The 14,872-nt window shown below is 41.0% G+C and overlaps 1 protein-coding gene across 8 annotated transcripts in view; it reads right to left on the bottom strand.

The window, feature by feature from the left end:
• The window catches only part of POLA1 (DNA polymerase alpha 1, catalytic subunit), a 349,214-nt gene that overhangs the window by 198,442 nt on the left and 135,900 nt on the right, over positions 1–14,872 (bottom strand). For all 8 annotated transcript variants that reach the window (XM_037901946.2, XM_037901935.2, XM_043537998.1 and 5 more), the window contains exons 27-28: positions 6,767–6,799; positions 2,255–2,347 (exon numbers count right to left, since the gene is read on the bottom strand). In XM_037901946.2, the coding sequence (XP_037757874.1) occupies positions 2,255–2,347; positions 6,767–6,799 (126 nt within the window). The remainder of the gene's footprint in view (positions 1–2,254; positions 2,348–6,766; positions 6,800–14,872) is intronic.

Genomic DNA, 14,872 nt, shown 5'->3' with positions numbered 1-14,872 from the left:
CCTGGCCCCTGGATTCAGTTTTGGGCAGAGGTCTATGTGATCTTCATCATAAAATGGATTGCGGGGGGGGGGGGGGGGGGGGGGGGGGGGGGGGGGGAGGGAGACTGAGGTCTTGCTGGACTTTCCCCTTCACCTCAATTTCACTTAGGGCATCTGTTGTCCCTTCACTGGTACTCCTGTGAGGAAGAGGGGTGAAAGAAGCACCTCCCTGTGAAGGCCAGTCTATCTGTCTCCTGAGGGTGCTTAGTGGAGAAGGGAGACTTTGGATTTTGCTGCATTGTCACCCTCCAGCTTTTCTCCAAAAAGAAGAGAGCCTGTAAACTTGGCTGAGCACAGAACCTGCTTAGAGTGAGTATCCACCTTCCAGGGTCAGAAACTAAGATGGTGCCTGGCTACTGAGCTGGAAGACACAGCTTGGGCTGAGGACTTCACTGCATCCATTAAGGCATCAGCTACCAACACTGTTGCTAGGAATACTTTCTCTAAAACAACCCTTTGAAATCTTCCAACCAGGAAAGAGAGACTCTTGCAAAGCAGTTATCTGCCAGGGACGCACAGAGGGTGATGAAAGCAGCTTCAAAGCCCTCAGAGTGGCTTCCATCTTTCTATCTATGGGTTTTTTTGGGAAGAACTCCCCTTCTGAGGGAATAACCATATCCCTGGCAAAGAACGCTACGTGGCGTCAACCACGTCAACCGTGGTGTCAAAGTGGCGTCAACCTTCAGTATCTCAACAGTAGAGCCCTTTGGTTCTTGAATGTTGTAGAGCCTGAGGTAACTCATTAATACGCTGCCCTGATCAGGCTTGTTCCATTTATCCTTAATCACTTCCTCAAAGGATAAGTGAAGGGGTAGTGCAGCCTCAGGGGAGGATTTTGAAGGGCGCAATCTGCTCTGAGGCTTACTGACAGGAGCCTGTCAGCTTTCAGAGCTAGATAACTCACCTTCCTACTGGAGAATTAGAAGCTGTGCTGCAGCTTTGGTGAGGCCTTTTGCCACTTGCCTCAGGACCCAGGGCCCTCTCGAGAGGTCTGTCTCAGAATCCAGTCCCCAAGATGGGAGGGGAGATTCATTGTTGGAACTCTCCTGGTCAGCTTTGGGAGTGGAGCTGATTAGAAGCCCCGCTTCTTTTTTCCCCGGGACCCACTTTAAGATGTGGGGCGGGCAGGAAGAGAATTTGTGGCCACCTCAAGCTTACCCAATTTGTTCTGCAGGTGCTTCTGGGACTTATCCCCTCACTTTTGGAGGCTCTTTCTGCACTGCACTGGGGTTCCTGCTCCATTTCCCCCTCCCCATCACAGCTGCCTCAGTAGTACAGTGACCCCACCTGCCTGTCCAACTCTCAGCCCTGGGACCTAACGAAGTCTCGGACAGAAGGTTGGGTCCAGGCTAGGCACAACTCTCCATCTATCAAGCCTAGGAAAGCTGCCTCACAGAGAACAATGCTTGGATTTGACCCAGTGCTTTCTTGGCTGTTTTGCCATGCCATGCCTAAATCAGGATTGCTCTATTGAACTGCGGTAATATCCGCTGCCATATTATGCACAACTAGACCATATACAGCACAGAGCTTCGATCCTAACTGTAAATTTCCAAACAGTCTTGAGAGTAGTATATTTTCTTTCATCCCATGTAGCACAGCAACCAAGAATATATAGAAAATTAATTTCTGAAAAACATTTAAGTGTGTTCAAAATGCCATTCCAAGCCAAAGGCTGTGCAACAACTTCTCTTCATACTGTTCGCTTTCTGCCCTGCATCAGCTCTCGTAAAATTCAAGATTCTCACCCTCCAACTGCAAGGCTCAATTTTATCCTGCCTCCTCTTACAGTTCTTCTCTCAGTTTCCTTGGTATCCTTTTCCACTTCCTACATAGATGCAAGTCCTCTCATCTTATTTCTTCCTTTGCTCCCTTTCTATCATGGCTCCTTCCGCATCAGTCTCCTCATTCTCACCTCCTTAGAACCTCCCTCCCCTCTTTCTTCAAATCATTTCTTGAAAATACGTGTGTTTAGGAAATCCATCTACCCTTTCTTTCATCATTAGCAATGCACAAACCCTTTGTGTTCTGAACTGGTCTCCTATATTTTTGTCTTACATTTGTATACATTCCAACAGATGACGTATTTAGGACACCCAAACCTTTTCTCACTAAATTTGTGTGTGGTGTTTCTCTCTCTCTCTCTCACACATTCTTGTGACACCCATGTATGAAGTCTATTAGAAATATTTTTTTTCCTTCAGAATTCCCTTACCTTGTTCCCCAGCTTGAAAACCTCCTCCAGGTTTGTGCTATTTGTATTTATCATAATGGAATCTGTATCTCCATAAATCACTTCAAGGTTCATCTAAATAAAACAAGCAGATTTAAACAAACAACCTAACTTTTACTTTACTTTCTCTAGTCTCTGGGTAAGGATAAAAGGGATAAAAAAAACGAACAAGGATAGTGATAGGGGTCTACTACAGGACCAGGAAGAAGAGGTGGATGAGTCTTTTTATAAACAACTAATGAAATCATCCAAAGCACAAAACTTGGTGGTGATGGGGGACTTCAACTACCCAGATATCTGTTGGGAAAATAACATGGCAAGGCACAGACTGCCCAACAAGTTCTTGGAATGTATTGGAGACAACTTTTTATTTCAGAAGTTGGAGAAAGCTACCGGGGAGAGGCTGTTCTAGCTTTGATTTTGACAAATAGGGAGGAACTGATTCAGAATTTGAAAGTGGAAGGCAGTTTAGGTGAAAGTAATAATGAAATGGCAGAGTTCATGATTCTTCAAGATGGCAGGAGGGAAAACAGCATCATAAAGAATGATTTCAAGGCGGCAGACTTTCAAAAACTCAGGGGATAGGTAGAGAAGATCCCATGGGAAGCAAGTCTAAGGGAAAAAACAGTTCAAGAGTTTGCAGTTTTTCAAAGGGACATTATTAAGGGCACAAGAGCTCCATAGGAAATATAGGAATCAAGGCAAAAGACCATGCTGGCTTATCCAGGATATCGTCAGTGATCTGAAACTCAAAAAAGTGCTACAAAAAGTGGAAACTAGGTCACATTACAAAGGATGAATATAAACAAACAACACAGGTACGTAGGGAAAAAATTAGAAAGGCCAAGGCACAAAATGAGATTAAACTGGCTAGAGACAAAGGGTAACAAAAAAACATTCTACAAATATATCAGAAGCAAGAGGAAGACCATGGACAGAGTACGCCCATTACTCAATTGGGGGGTGGGGGGGAGTGGAGGCGCACAACACAAAATGTTGAAACAGCAGAAGTGCTAAGTGACTTTTTGTTTCAGTTTTCACCAAAAAGGTTAGTAGAGATTGGACATCTAACATAATGAATGCCAGTGAAAATGAGGTAGGATAAGAGGCTAGAATAGGAAAGGAACAAATTAAAAATTACTAAAACAAGTTAGATGTCTTTAAGTCACCAGGGCTTGATGAGATACATACTAGAATACTAGCTGACTGAAGAGATATCTGAGCCACTAGCAATTATCGTCAAAAAGTCATAGAAGATGGGAGAGATTCTAGAGAACTGGAAAAGGGCAAATATAGTGCCAACCTATTAAAAGGGAAATAAGGACAACGTAGGGAATTACAGACCAATAACTTCAATACCCAGAAAGGTAATGGAGCAAATAATTAAACAATCAATTTCCAATCACCTAGACGATAACTACTAACAGTCAGCATAGACTGTCAAAAACAAATAGTGTCAAACCAACCTAATAGCTTTCTTTGACAGGGTAACAAGCCTTGTGGTTATGTGGGGGAAACAGTAGATCTGCTCTATCTTGACTTTAGTAAGGCTTTTGATACGGTCTCACATGATCTTCTCATAAACAAACTAAGGAAATACAATCATTCTAGACAGAGCTACTACAAGGTGGGTGCATAACTGGTTGGAAAACCGTTCCCAGAGAGTAGTTATCAGTGGTTTACAGTCAAGCTGCAAAGACACTTATCAAGTGGGGTCCTGCAGAATCAGTTCTCGGTCTGGTTCTGTTCAATATCTTCATCAATGACTTAGATAATGGCAGAGAGTAGACTTAAAGTTTGCGGACGATACCAAGCTGGGAGGGATTCCAAGTGCTTTCGGGGATAGGATTAAAATTCAAAATGATCTGGAGAAATGGTCTCAAGAAAATAGGATGAAATTCAGTAAGGAGAAATGCAAAGTCCCTTAGGAAGGAACAAGCAGTTGCACACATACAAAATGGGAAATGACTACCTAGGTAGCAGTGCTGCAGAAAGGGATCTGGGGGTCATAGTAGATCACAAGCTAAATATGAGCCAACAGTTTAACACTCGAGCAAAAAAAAAAAAAAAAAAAAAAAAAAAAAAAAAAAACACACATTCTGGGATGTATTAGCAGGAGTGTTGTAAGCAAGAGAAGAGAAGTAATTCTTCTACTCTACACTGCGCTGATAAGGCCTCATTTAGAGTATTGTGTCTAGTTCTGGGTGCCACATTTTAGGAAAGATGTGGACAACTGGAGAAAGTCCAGAAAAGAGCAACAAAAATGATTAAAAGCCTAGAAAACATGACCTATAGGGGAAGACTGAAAAAAATGGGTATGTTTAATCTGGAGAAGAGAGGACTAACAGGGGAAATGACTACAGTTTTCAAGTACATAAAAGGTTGTTACAAGGAGGAGGAAGAAAAATTGTTCTCCTTAACCTCTGAGGATAGTACAAGAAGCAAAAGGCTTAAATTGCAGCAAGGGAGGTTAGGTTGAAACATTAGGAAAAACTTCCTGTTCAGGGTTGTAAGCACTGGAATAAATTGCCCAGGGAGGTTGTGAAATCTCCATCATTGGAAATTTTTAAAAGCAGGTTAGAAAAACACCTGACAGGGATGGGCTAGATAATACTAGTCCTGCCATGAGTGCGGGGGAATGGACTAGATGACCTCTTGAGATCCCCAACAGTCTACAGTTCTGTATTGCACTCCGTCACATTTTCAAAATTTGAGCAAAATGTTTACACAATGCATTATTAGTTTAACAGTAAAATATCTAAATAAAGCAAAGCAGGATTATATTTAAAAGTTTACATTTCATTAAAATGTATATATGTAAACATATGTGTAGACCTGTGTGTATTCAAGGGGGAGAAATCAAGCATGAGACAACTAAGTAAACACTAAAAGAAGAAAAACCAGGCAGACTTTTCAGTTGTACGTTCTGCCACTTAGTATATTTTTCAACACCATATGGGATACAGAATACTGTAAGTATGAAGTGAGAATAAATAAATAAATAAAAATTATTTTAACAATAAATTAACAATTCTGGTCTTAAGAATTCCACTCATATTGTTATCAACTGTCATTTTGGTTGGCTGAGAGGGGAGAGAGAAAAGACCATGAGACTGTCAGACACAGACTATTCAAGACAAGGTGTGTTTGCTTATAGCCAACATCTTTGAAGAGTAATATGATAGCCTGGAGATCCACTTGCAACCATCACAACACTGCTGCAAAGTACCCACATCATATAAAAGAAACAGCATTTGTCTGCCAAATTTCAAGGGAACCCATCACAGTCATATTTGACTGACAGATACAGTAATTAAGAGCACTACAAAGTTATTCACAGTGGATTCCGCTCTTTCTTCACCTCTTCCAGATTCAGCATTTGGCTTACTCTTCTCTCTCCACCACTTCAATATTTTTTTAAGACGACTTTTGCCAAAAGGCAACTCTTTCAATGTGCTCTGAAAGGAGTTAGGCTTTGACTCAGTCTTCCTCTTTTGTTTAGTCCTTACATTGGCCAGAAGCCTTGACAGAGAATGTATTTTTCCTTTTGGATAAAGATCTAACCACAGTGTTCCATGTGTTTTCCATCTCCAGATCTGGAGATGAACACAAACTCCTTCTTGTGCAGAGCACATTAGCCTGCCTCCTTAGCAGAAAAAAGGCACCATAACAATACACTGAATTATATCCAGGTCAAAACTCATAAAAACAGAAGATGGGCATAATTTCCTAGCAAGGTAGAGGTGAAAGAAGGCAACTGTCACCACTATTACTACCCAGATATTCAGGATTAGCAATAAATCTAGTGGGATCCTATCACCTTGACAAACGAAGACCAGATGTGGGAGAGGTCAGTGCAGTTAAACAAATCCATATTAAACTCCAAATAGCATATGTCATAAATATAAAGGGAAGGGTAAACACCTTTAAATCCCTCCTGGCCAGAGGAAAAACCCTTTCACCTGTAAAGGGTTAAGAAACTAAGATAACCTCGCTGGCACCTGACCAAAATGACCAACGAGGAGACAAGATACTTTCAAAGCTGGAAGGGGTGGTGGCAGCTTTTAACCTAAGCTGGTAAGAATAAGCTTAGGGGGTCTTTCATGCAGGTCCCCACATCTGTACCCTAGAGTTCAGAGTGAGGAAGGAACCTTCACAGTATATTATCACCATATAATAGAATAAAAAGGGAGCCAAAAAAAATTCCTAGTAAAACTCTAGAACACAGAGCGTAACAGGCCTGTGAGTAAACTCTAATTAGCACTGTTGCTAATTTGCTAGAAACTCTCTCACATAGGCTTCAAGCAGGGGCTAGATCAGATCGGTGTTAAGAGAAGAAAAAAAGCTATAATCCATTAGGAAAGACTACATTTGTAAACTAGGCATCCCAAAAAGTGATTTCAAGTTTGTTTGGGTTACAATTTTCTGAGAATAAAAAATTTCACCAGGTGTGCTATTTAAGGGTTGTTGTATAATGAAAATGTTCAGCAGTACCTTCTGCACCATCTCCTTAGTATGCATCAAAATCTGAAATGAAAAAAAAAAGATCAAATATTAATGCATGATATAATTACAAGTTAACATATGAGAATATCCATCACATAGTTAATTCCAAATGTTTGTGGCTTTCAAAACATGAAGCAAACTATCTGTCTCTTCTGGTAATAAATATAGCCACCCTAATACTCATAGTAAGAGCACAAATCCTTGGCTCACCTAGCATTAAATGGAGCTTACTTACATGTAACTGGAGGTTCTTCGAGATGCGTGGTCCTTATAGGTATTCCACACATGGGTGCCCATGCGTGCCACACATCTGAGTCCGGAGATTTGTAGCAAACAGTGTCTGTTGGTCCTCACCTGCGCAGTTGTTCCCCTAATGCTCTGAACCGAGGGCATCGGCCAATGCTTCTCAAGTTCCGCCTATTCCCCCGAATCAGACAAGATCTGAAGCAGAGGGAAAGGATGGTGGGTAGTGGAATACAGATAGGGACCACACATCTCAAAGAGCCTCCAATTACAGGTAAGTAATCTCCATTTCTTCTTGAGTTCTGATCACCATATGGATTCCACATGTGGGTGACTGGTAAGAAGTATTTGAACAGGAGGATGGGTGCAAGGATGCAGTTGGTGTGAATGTCTGTAATACTACTGTCCCCACAGCTGCAACTGCAGAAGAGGCCTGCAGTAAGGTGTAATGCTTCTTAAAGGTATGGATAGAGCTTGAGGTAGTTGCCTCACAAATGTCCAGTATAACTACTTCAGCAAATTAATTGTTATGTGAATAAAGCTAGAGTCGCCTTCTGTCAGAGGACGGAAGGCACTGATTGCTGACAGGTGGACCCACACCAAGCTGAAAGTCCAGACATCTTGTGGAACAGGAGAAAGTCTAAAACAACAGGAATGCCTGCTGAATCTGGAGATAACTGTTCCTGCTGTGTCCAGGCAGAGAAACTCCTCCAATCAGCTAGAAAGGATTTTCTCATGGAAACTTTCCTGCTGCGAATTAGAACAGCCTCTGAGCATGCAATTTCTATGTCTGACACCCATCCAAATACCAGGCTGTGAGGTGAAGAGGGTTGGGTTGGTATGTCTGATTCCGGAATTTTCATGAGTTAAATACAGAAAGGGTTGGATACAGATGGGAGGACGGGTTGACATTTGTAGAAGGTCAGGAAAACAAAACTGTCTGGGCCAATTGGGTGAGATATGGAACTCCCAGTTGGAGCCAGCGGTGCCAATCTTCCAGTCTCGGAGATGGAATCAGAGCTGGTACTGTCGGATCCTTCTTCCTTCGTGCCTTCCCTTCTTGGTAGGAAGATTTATGTGGACCTAATTCTTTAGGACCCATGAACGAGGACTCACCCAACTTGGACCAAGATGGGGAGGGAACCTTTTCCTTGGAGGCAGGCCTGGATGAGAATCTGTCCTTATGCTTATGACCACGTCCCCTAGTCTTGTGACAAAATTTCTTAGGCTTAACGCTTTTGATCTCGGTTTCAAAGCTCGTGCTCAGAGGGGCGCTGCTCAGTCTGAAGTAATTTTACAGGTGGTTCTCCCTGGCCTGGATCCCACTGGGGTCTCATTGCATTCTCCAGGAGATGTTTCTGCAGATGGGGCTCTCTTCTCTGGTGGGCTCAGGGAGATCAGGAGGAACAAATGCTGCAGTGATGTGAGCCTCTCAGAGGCAGTAAATACAGCACTTGTGTTTATCGCTGACAGAGAAGGAATGTGGGCAGGAGATACAGTCCTTAAACCCCAGGAATCTGGGCACACCTTCTCCATGGGAAGAGGCTCCCCAAAACAGGGAGAAGCGAAACATACTAGACTAACTAAAAAAAGCTAAGGCTAAGGTTACTAAGAACATTGACAATATATAGTTACAGATTTTGAAAGCATAGGAAGATCATTTCGGACACAGAGGATTTCAACTCAGACCATGCGGCAGTAAGAAGGAACTAGAGAAGTGTTGGCCCATGCCACCCTTCATGACCTCGGTTTAGAGCACAAAGAGAGCAATTGCACAGGCACAAATCAAACCAATGGATACTATTTGCTACATATCTCTGATCTCAGGCACATGGAGCAACATGCACACCCGTGTGTGGAATACCGGCACTAACAGCAGAATCTCTCTTCATATTAGCCCACCTAAACAACATTAAAACAGTCTTAAAAATAATAACTGGAGCTAAAGATATTCTCATTTTTAAATAATGCTTACAGAATGGTACAAGTCAGAAGGAATCTATAGTAGTTCATTCTAGTCCATTAATAGTGCCTCAAGCTAGGAACTATTTTATTATACCTTAGCCATTGGTAAGATTGGTGTTTACTCTAGCTATGAATATTGTCAAAAGATGGTCCCTTAACTGGACTGTTCTGATGTATAACAAATATTTTTCTAATGTTTAACGTAAGTTTTCCTTGCAGCGACTAAAGACCATTACTACCTTTGTCTCCATTGGCTAGTGATAACTAATCCCTCTGTATAAATAAACATTATTAGTAGGGTCTTGAAATTTGGTAGGGGAGTGGCCTTTGTGTCAGGGAGGTGTCTTTTGCAGTTTCTATGAAAATCTATCCAAGTTTGGCCATTTTATAAACCTGGGGGGTGGGGGGGGATCCAGAGTTCACACATGCTCGGTATACACTTAGATTTTAAGCAGCTAAATTCTTCAAAGATTCTACAGTACGTATACTCCAACCTAAGGCTAAGGAGAGGTTACTCATTGTCTGCAGTAACTAAAGTTGTTCCAGATGCGTCCTCCTATGGGCGCTCCACTTCAGAGACACATGGGGGGTTCATGCACCCCTGAAGGGGAGCACCCATATGAACGTTACCTGTAGGGAAAGTCCTGCTTCTTCTCCAATTGCAGCATTGAGCTGCTGAGGTCTACGCCAGGTCCGGGCACCTAAACTGTGAGCAGGGAGACTGTCCCTCTCCTGGGCTTTCTGTGTACGTCTACACAGCCTGCAGCAGTGAGTCTGAGTGCCTGAGTCAACAGACTTGGGCTTGTGCTATGGTGGTAAAAATAGATATTTAGACACTCAGGCTCTGAAGCCTAGGAAGGAAGAGGTGGATTTCAGAGCTCAAGCCCGAACATCTACGAAGATATTTTTTACCACCATAGCACAAGTCCAAGTCTGTTGACCCACACTCTAAGACTCACTGCTGCAGTCTGTGTAGACATACCCCACTCTCCACTGGGCTCAGGAACCCTGGATGAGAAAGCTGCCTGAACCAAATGCAGAGGAGATAAAAAGAAATTCCATCATGTGCCACTTTTTCTTCGTTTGTTTAAAAAAAAAAAAAAAAAACAAAACGAAACACACCTAGGCTTTTATACCACAAACAAAAACAACCTTAATTCTGAAGTTTTCCTAACTTTTAAGCGCTTAAGCTTTGCGAACAATGTTTTCTTAACACTTTATATACGAGTTATGTCTTTTTCAGACTTTTCTTCAGACAATATGAGTGGTTGACTACTTTTGGTCTTACACTGTAAACCTTTTATCACATTTTTAAAAATGTCTTCCCTCTGAACTCTCCAAACTATATCCTTTTACAATGTAACCCTCTCAAAAATATGATGTATCCCAAATTAAGATCCAACTAGTGCTGAGTGGGGCAAAACAATCTGTGCTTATTTTAATATAATCTGAATATGACATTTGCAATTTTTGGAGGGAGATAAGGTGAAAGGCAGCAGAATGACTATTGGAGAATTGACTCCTTAAAAATTTCCTATTATTAAACTCTGAAATCTAAGGAACTACTGCCCATACAAGTCTCCCTTATTTCATATTTGTGTATTTTATCATTCCTTCATGAACTATTTTACAAGTGTCTTTTCTGAATCTCAATTGATTTTAATTTATTTCTCCAATTTATCAAGAAAGCTATATTTTAGCTCTCCCCAAGTATTTGCAATTTCTCTCAGCCTTGTAATGCTGGCAGAGTTGATTGCCACACTCTCCACTCTATCCTCCAAGTTATTAATGAAAATATTCTGAAGCACGGGACCCAGGAAGGACTTCTGGGTATGTCATTGATGCGTTCTCCCAATTTGGCAGCAACTGAACTATAATTATTCAGCATGATTTTTTTAATGTACCAGTTATATTTTAATCTTATATAGAAGTACCATCTAATTTTCTTGAGAGAAACACATGATAGTTAACGTAGGGGAAAAATACACACACACACACACACACACCCCTCTTAAATGGAAGTGCTGAGGGTACCAGTAAAAGGAAAAAAAAGTGATACTAAAAAGTCAAATGACAGGTTTCAGAGTAGCAGCCGTGTTAGTCTGTATCCGCAAAAAGGAAAGGAGGACTTGTGGCACCTTAGAGACTAAAATTTATTTGAGCATCACTTCATCGGACGTCAGATAAGAGAAGACATTTGATAGACATGAAATTCTACAGCAAGGATAAAGTAGCAAAATATTTTTTGCAAGTTTGAAAATGTGCAATTAAGGTTCCACATGCAACCTTAACTCTGACCCTATATCAGCACCCAGTCTTTATTTAACAGCCACCACTTCTCAGCCAACACTGTTTCTACATTTCTAATGACAACAAACTTTCAAATACCATAACAATAAAGAGCAACAAACCTTTTCCCAGCTAACACATTTGAATAACCAACCTGAACACAAGTCCATCTCCACTTCACATTCCAACATGTTGATTAAAAATCACCGACAGTCTCTCTTTGGATTTATCTAGAGCAGATTTTTTCATCATACAATTTCTCACCACAGGGGTGGGAACAATGAGACATCTAGCATAGAAAGACAATCCTTGTCCACCAGAAATGTAACGGTCAGCCAGACCTTCTTAAGAGAAAGGTTAGACAGGGGACACACCACAGACCTTACAGCAAGGAGGGATAGAGGCTAAGGTAGCTTTAAAAGCCCTTGCGATCCTTGGCTGCTCTAAAACCCAGAGCAGTCCCCAGCATAATTTAGACAATTTTGAGGGTTGAAGATAGAATGATGTTCCCAGGCTTACCAGAGGTGGCACTGCTGCCCAGAATTTCCACACAGTCATCTGCTGCTGCCCTGCTTTCAACAGCCCCTCTCCCTGTCGTCCCCCCCCCGAGATGCTCCCTATGACAGAGTTTGCAAGAAGAGCCTCAGAAGGTAGCCCTGTGGCTGTCTTCTGCCTGGTCTACATTAGAAAATTACGTCCGCTTAACTACATGTGAAAAATCCACACCCCTGAGCAGAGTAGTTAAACTGACCTAATCCCCAGTGTAGACAGTGCCAGGTCGATGGAAAAATTCTTCCATCAACCTAGCTACCACCTCTTGGGTAAGCAGATTACCTACACTGACAGGCGAATGCCTCCCGTTGGCGTAGGGCATAGGGCTGCAGTGTTTTAAGCATAAACCTACCCTGCCTCAGTTCCCGCACTGGGCAAATTCCACACTGCCTTACTACCAGACGTGTTGAGCATTCACAGCTCCCATTGATTATAGCAACACCTGTGAGTGCTCAGCACTATTTCTGAAACATAGGCTCCATTTTCTCAAGTTGGGTACTTTAAAAAAGAGGAGCCCACAATGCATAGCATTCTTCTAAAATTTCGGTTTAAGTGATTTGCCCCGCAACACGCTAGAAGTCTGGGGCAGAGCATTAAACACAAGACTATTCTTTTTCTTCCTTCAGTCCCCAGCCTCTATACACTTTGCCAATTCTACAGTGAAGGTGGCACGTTTTCTACAGGCAACTTTCACTACATTATCCTGATATATTCAACGGTGGACAGAATAAACAGTGCTCGACAGAGAGGGATTCTGTGGAAATAAAATAGCATGTCATAATGAAATTAAATTCATGTGATCATAAGGCCGAAGAATCATGGCTGCAATTTTAATTCTGGCGTTTCCTATCTTTTGATTGCCTCATTCTCCAACTTTAATAACACTCTTTTAATGTATGTAAATTTCCTATAATTTTTGTTTTCATATATCCATAGCTGTAAAGACCGGAAGAAACCACTGTGATTGTCTACTCTGACATTCTGCATAACAGGCCATGGGATTTTCATGAATTAATTCTTGTTGCCCCTAGAGCCATATCTTGTAGAAAAACATCTGCTCTTGATTTAAAAATCTCCATTGATAGAGTATGCACCTCAACCCTTGCTAAATTATTCCAATAGTTAATCCACACTATGAAATAAAAATGTTAAATAGCACACAACCAAAAAACATTCCTGTGGGTCCCCACTAGAAATACACCCCTCCAGTCACCATGAAACCCCATTTGGTTACATTGAGATCTATCTATTAGCCAGTTCTAATCCATTTAACATGTGCCACTGTTGATTTTGTATCATTCTAGTTTCTTAATCAAAATGTCAAGAAATTCCAAGTCAAATGATTTACAGAAGTCTAGGTACACACATCAACACCATTATATGTATCAACTAAACTTGTAATTAAAAAAAAGTTAAACTTAATTCACCATAATCCCATGTTGATTGGCATTAATTATTTTACCCCCCTTTAATTCTCTACTGAAGGATTGCCAAATTAGCCCTTCCATTGTTTTGCCTGGGATCAAAAGTTAGTCAGACAGGCCTATAATTACCTGTATTATTCAGTTTACTTTTTAAAAAAATATTAGCACAACATTAGCTGTTTTCCAGTCCTCTGGAACTTCATCAGTGTTCCAAGACTTATTGAAAAATCAATCAGTGTCCAGAGAACTTCTGATCCAGCCCTTTAAAAAAAAAAATGCTTGGATGCAAATTATCCAGATCTGCTGATTTAAAAATGTCTAACTGTAGTAACTGCTGTTTAACTGCTGAGTTTCTGTTGGAAAGGAAAGTATTGCATCATCATCATCAGATACAAATACATCATCTGGCTTTTTTTTCCTGAATATAGAACAGAAATATTTATTGAACACTTCTGCTTTTTCTGCATTATTGACATTTCTATCATTTCCAGTTACCATTGTTAGGATTCCCTTTGTTCCTAATATACTTAAGAAATATCTCCTTTAAAAAGAAGAGAGGGAGCAAATACAAATTCTATTATATGTAAGTATAATGCCATTCCCTCTACTTCCCCAGTGCATCACCAGTAGGGTTCATACCTGCAGCACTGCACCACAGGCTTCTCATTCTCTAAATAGACAAGCAGACACACAGTGGAAGTATTATTATTCCCTCTCTCCTTCCCCCACAACAGATGGGGAACTAAGGCACACAGAGACAAGGACTGGCCCAAAGTCACACAGGAAGTCTGTGGCGCAGCTGGAAATTGAACCCAAATTTCCTAATTCCCACTTAGTGCGCCTTAGCACAAGACTCTCTTTCCTTGTACAAAGTACAGGACAGTTCTGACCTTTGTTACCTCAAATGGCATTGCAACAGTGGTAAAAAATTCAACATAATAAAATATCTAGTGTAGACGCAGCATTATACACTGTAAGTATTCTAGAAACAACACTGTCACATACACAAGTCAAACGCAGTCAGACGGTCCAAAACATATTATGGGTATATTATCCTCAAATACTTCCTTTATTCACTTGTGTGTGACTCAGCTCATACTGCACCACTACTTATCTACCTACTCACCTCACATTGGTTTAAGTTTGTAAATCATAATGAATACATATATTGCCACAAGGGCTAAGACTTTTCCTATACAAAACACCACTACTCTAATTTTCCCGTTTCATTCTTTTTCTTGAATAAAAAACAAATTGATACAGATATCCAAAGTAAGCCAAAGAAGATATCCTACAGAGAAGAGCTAATATTAATATGATCTGAAGAATAAATAGACATCCTTGTATAAACACACATACACAAAAATGAGATCTTAAGTCTAGGTAGATTTCTATTCCCTGGTATAATGTAACCCAATAACATTAGAAAAATAGTATACGTTCTGATAGGATGATCCCCCATTAAATAAAAGAAAAAACTTGACCATGCAAAGAATATTTCTCAGTTGTCCCTGAGGACAGTAGTGGATTATAAGAGGGTCACAGACAAGTTAGGTTCATCAGGTGACAGGCATATATATTAATATTACCCATTATGACAGAAGATCACTTACAAGTGCCA

Source organism: Chelonia mydas, chromosome 1 (assembly GCF_015237465.2).
Source record: "Chelonia mydas isolate rCheMyd1 chromosome 1, rCheMyd1.pri.v2, whole genome shotgun sequence".
NCBI classification, from domain to species: Eukaryota; Metazoa; Chordata; order Testudines; family Cheloniidae; genus Chelonia; species Chelonia mydas.
Note: the sequence above shows the minus strand (reverse complement) of the source record. Positions and strands in the feature narration are given on the sequence as shown.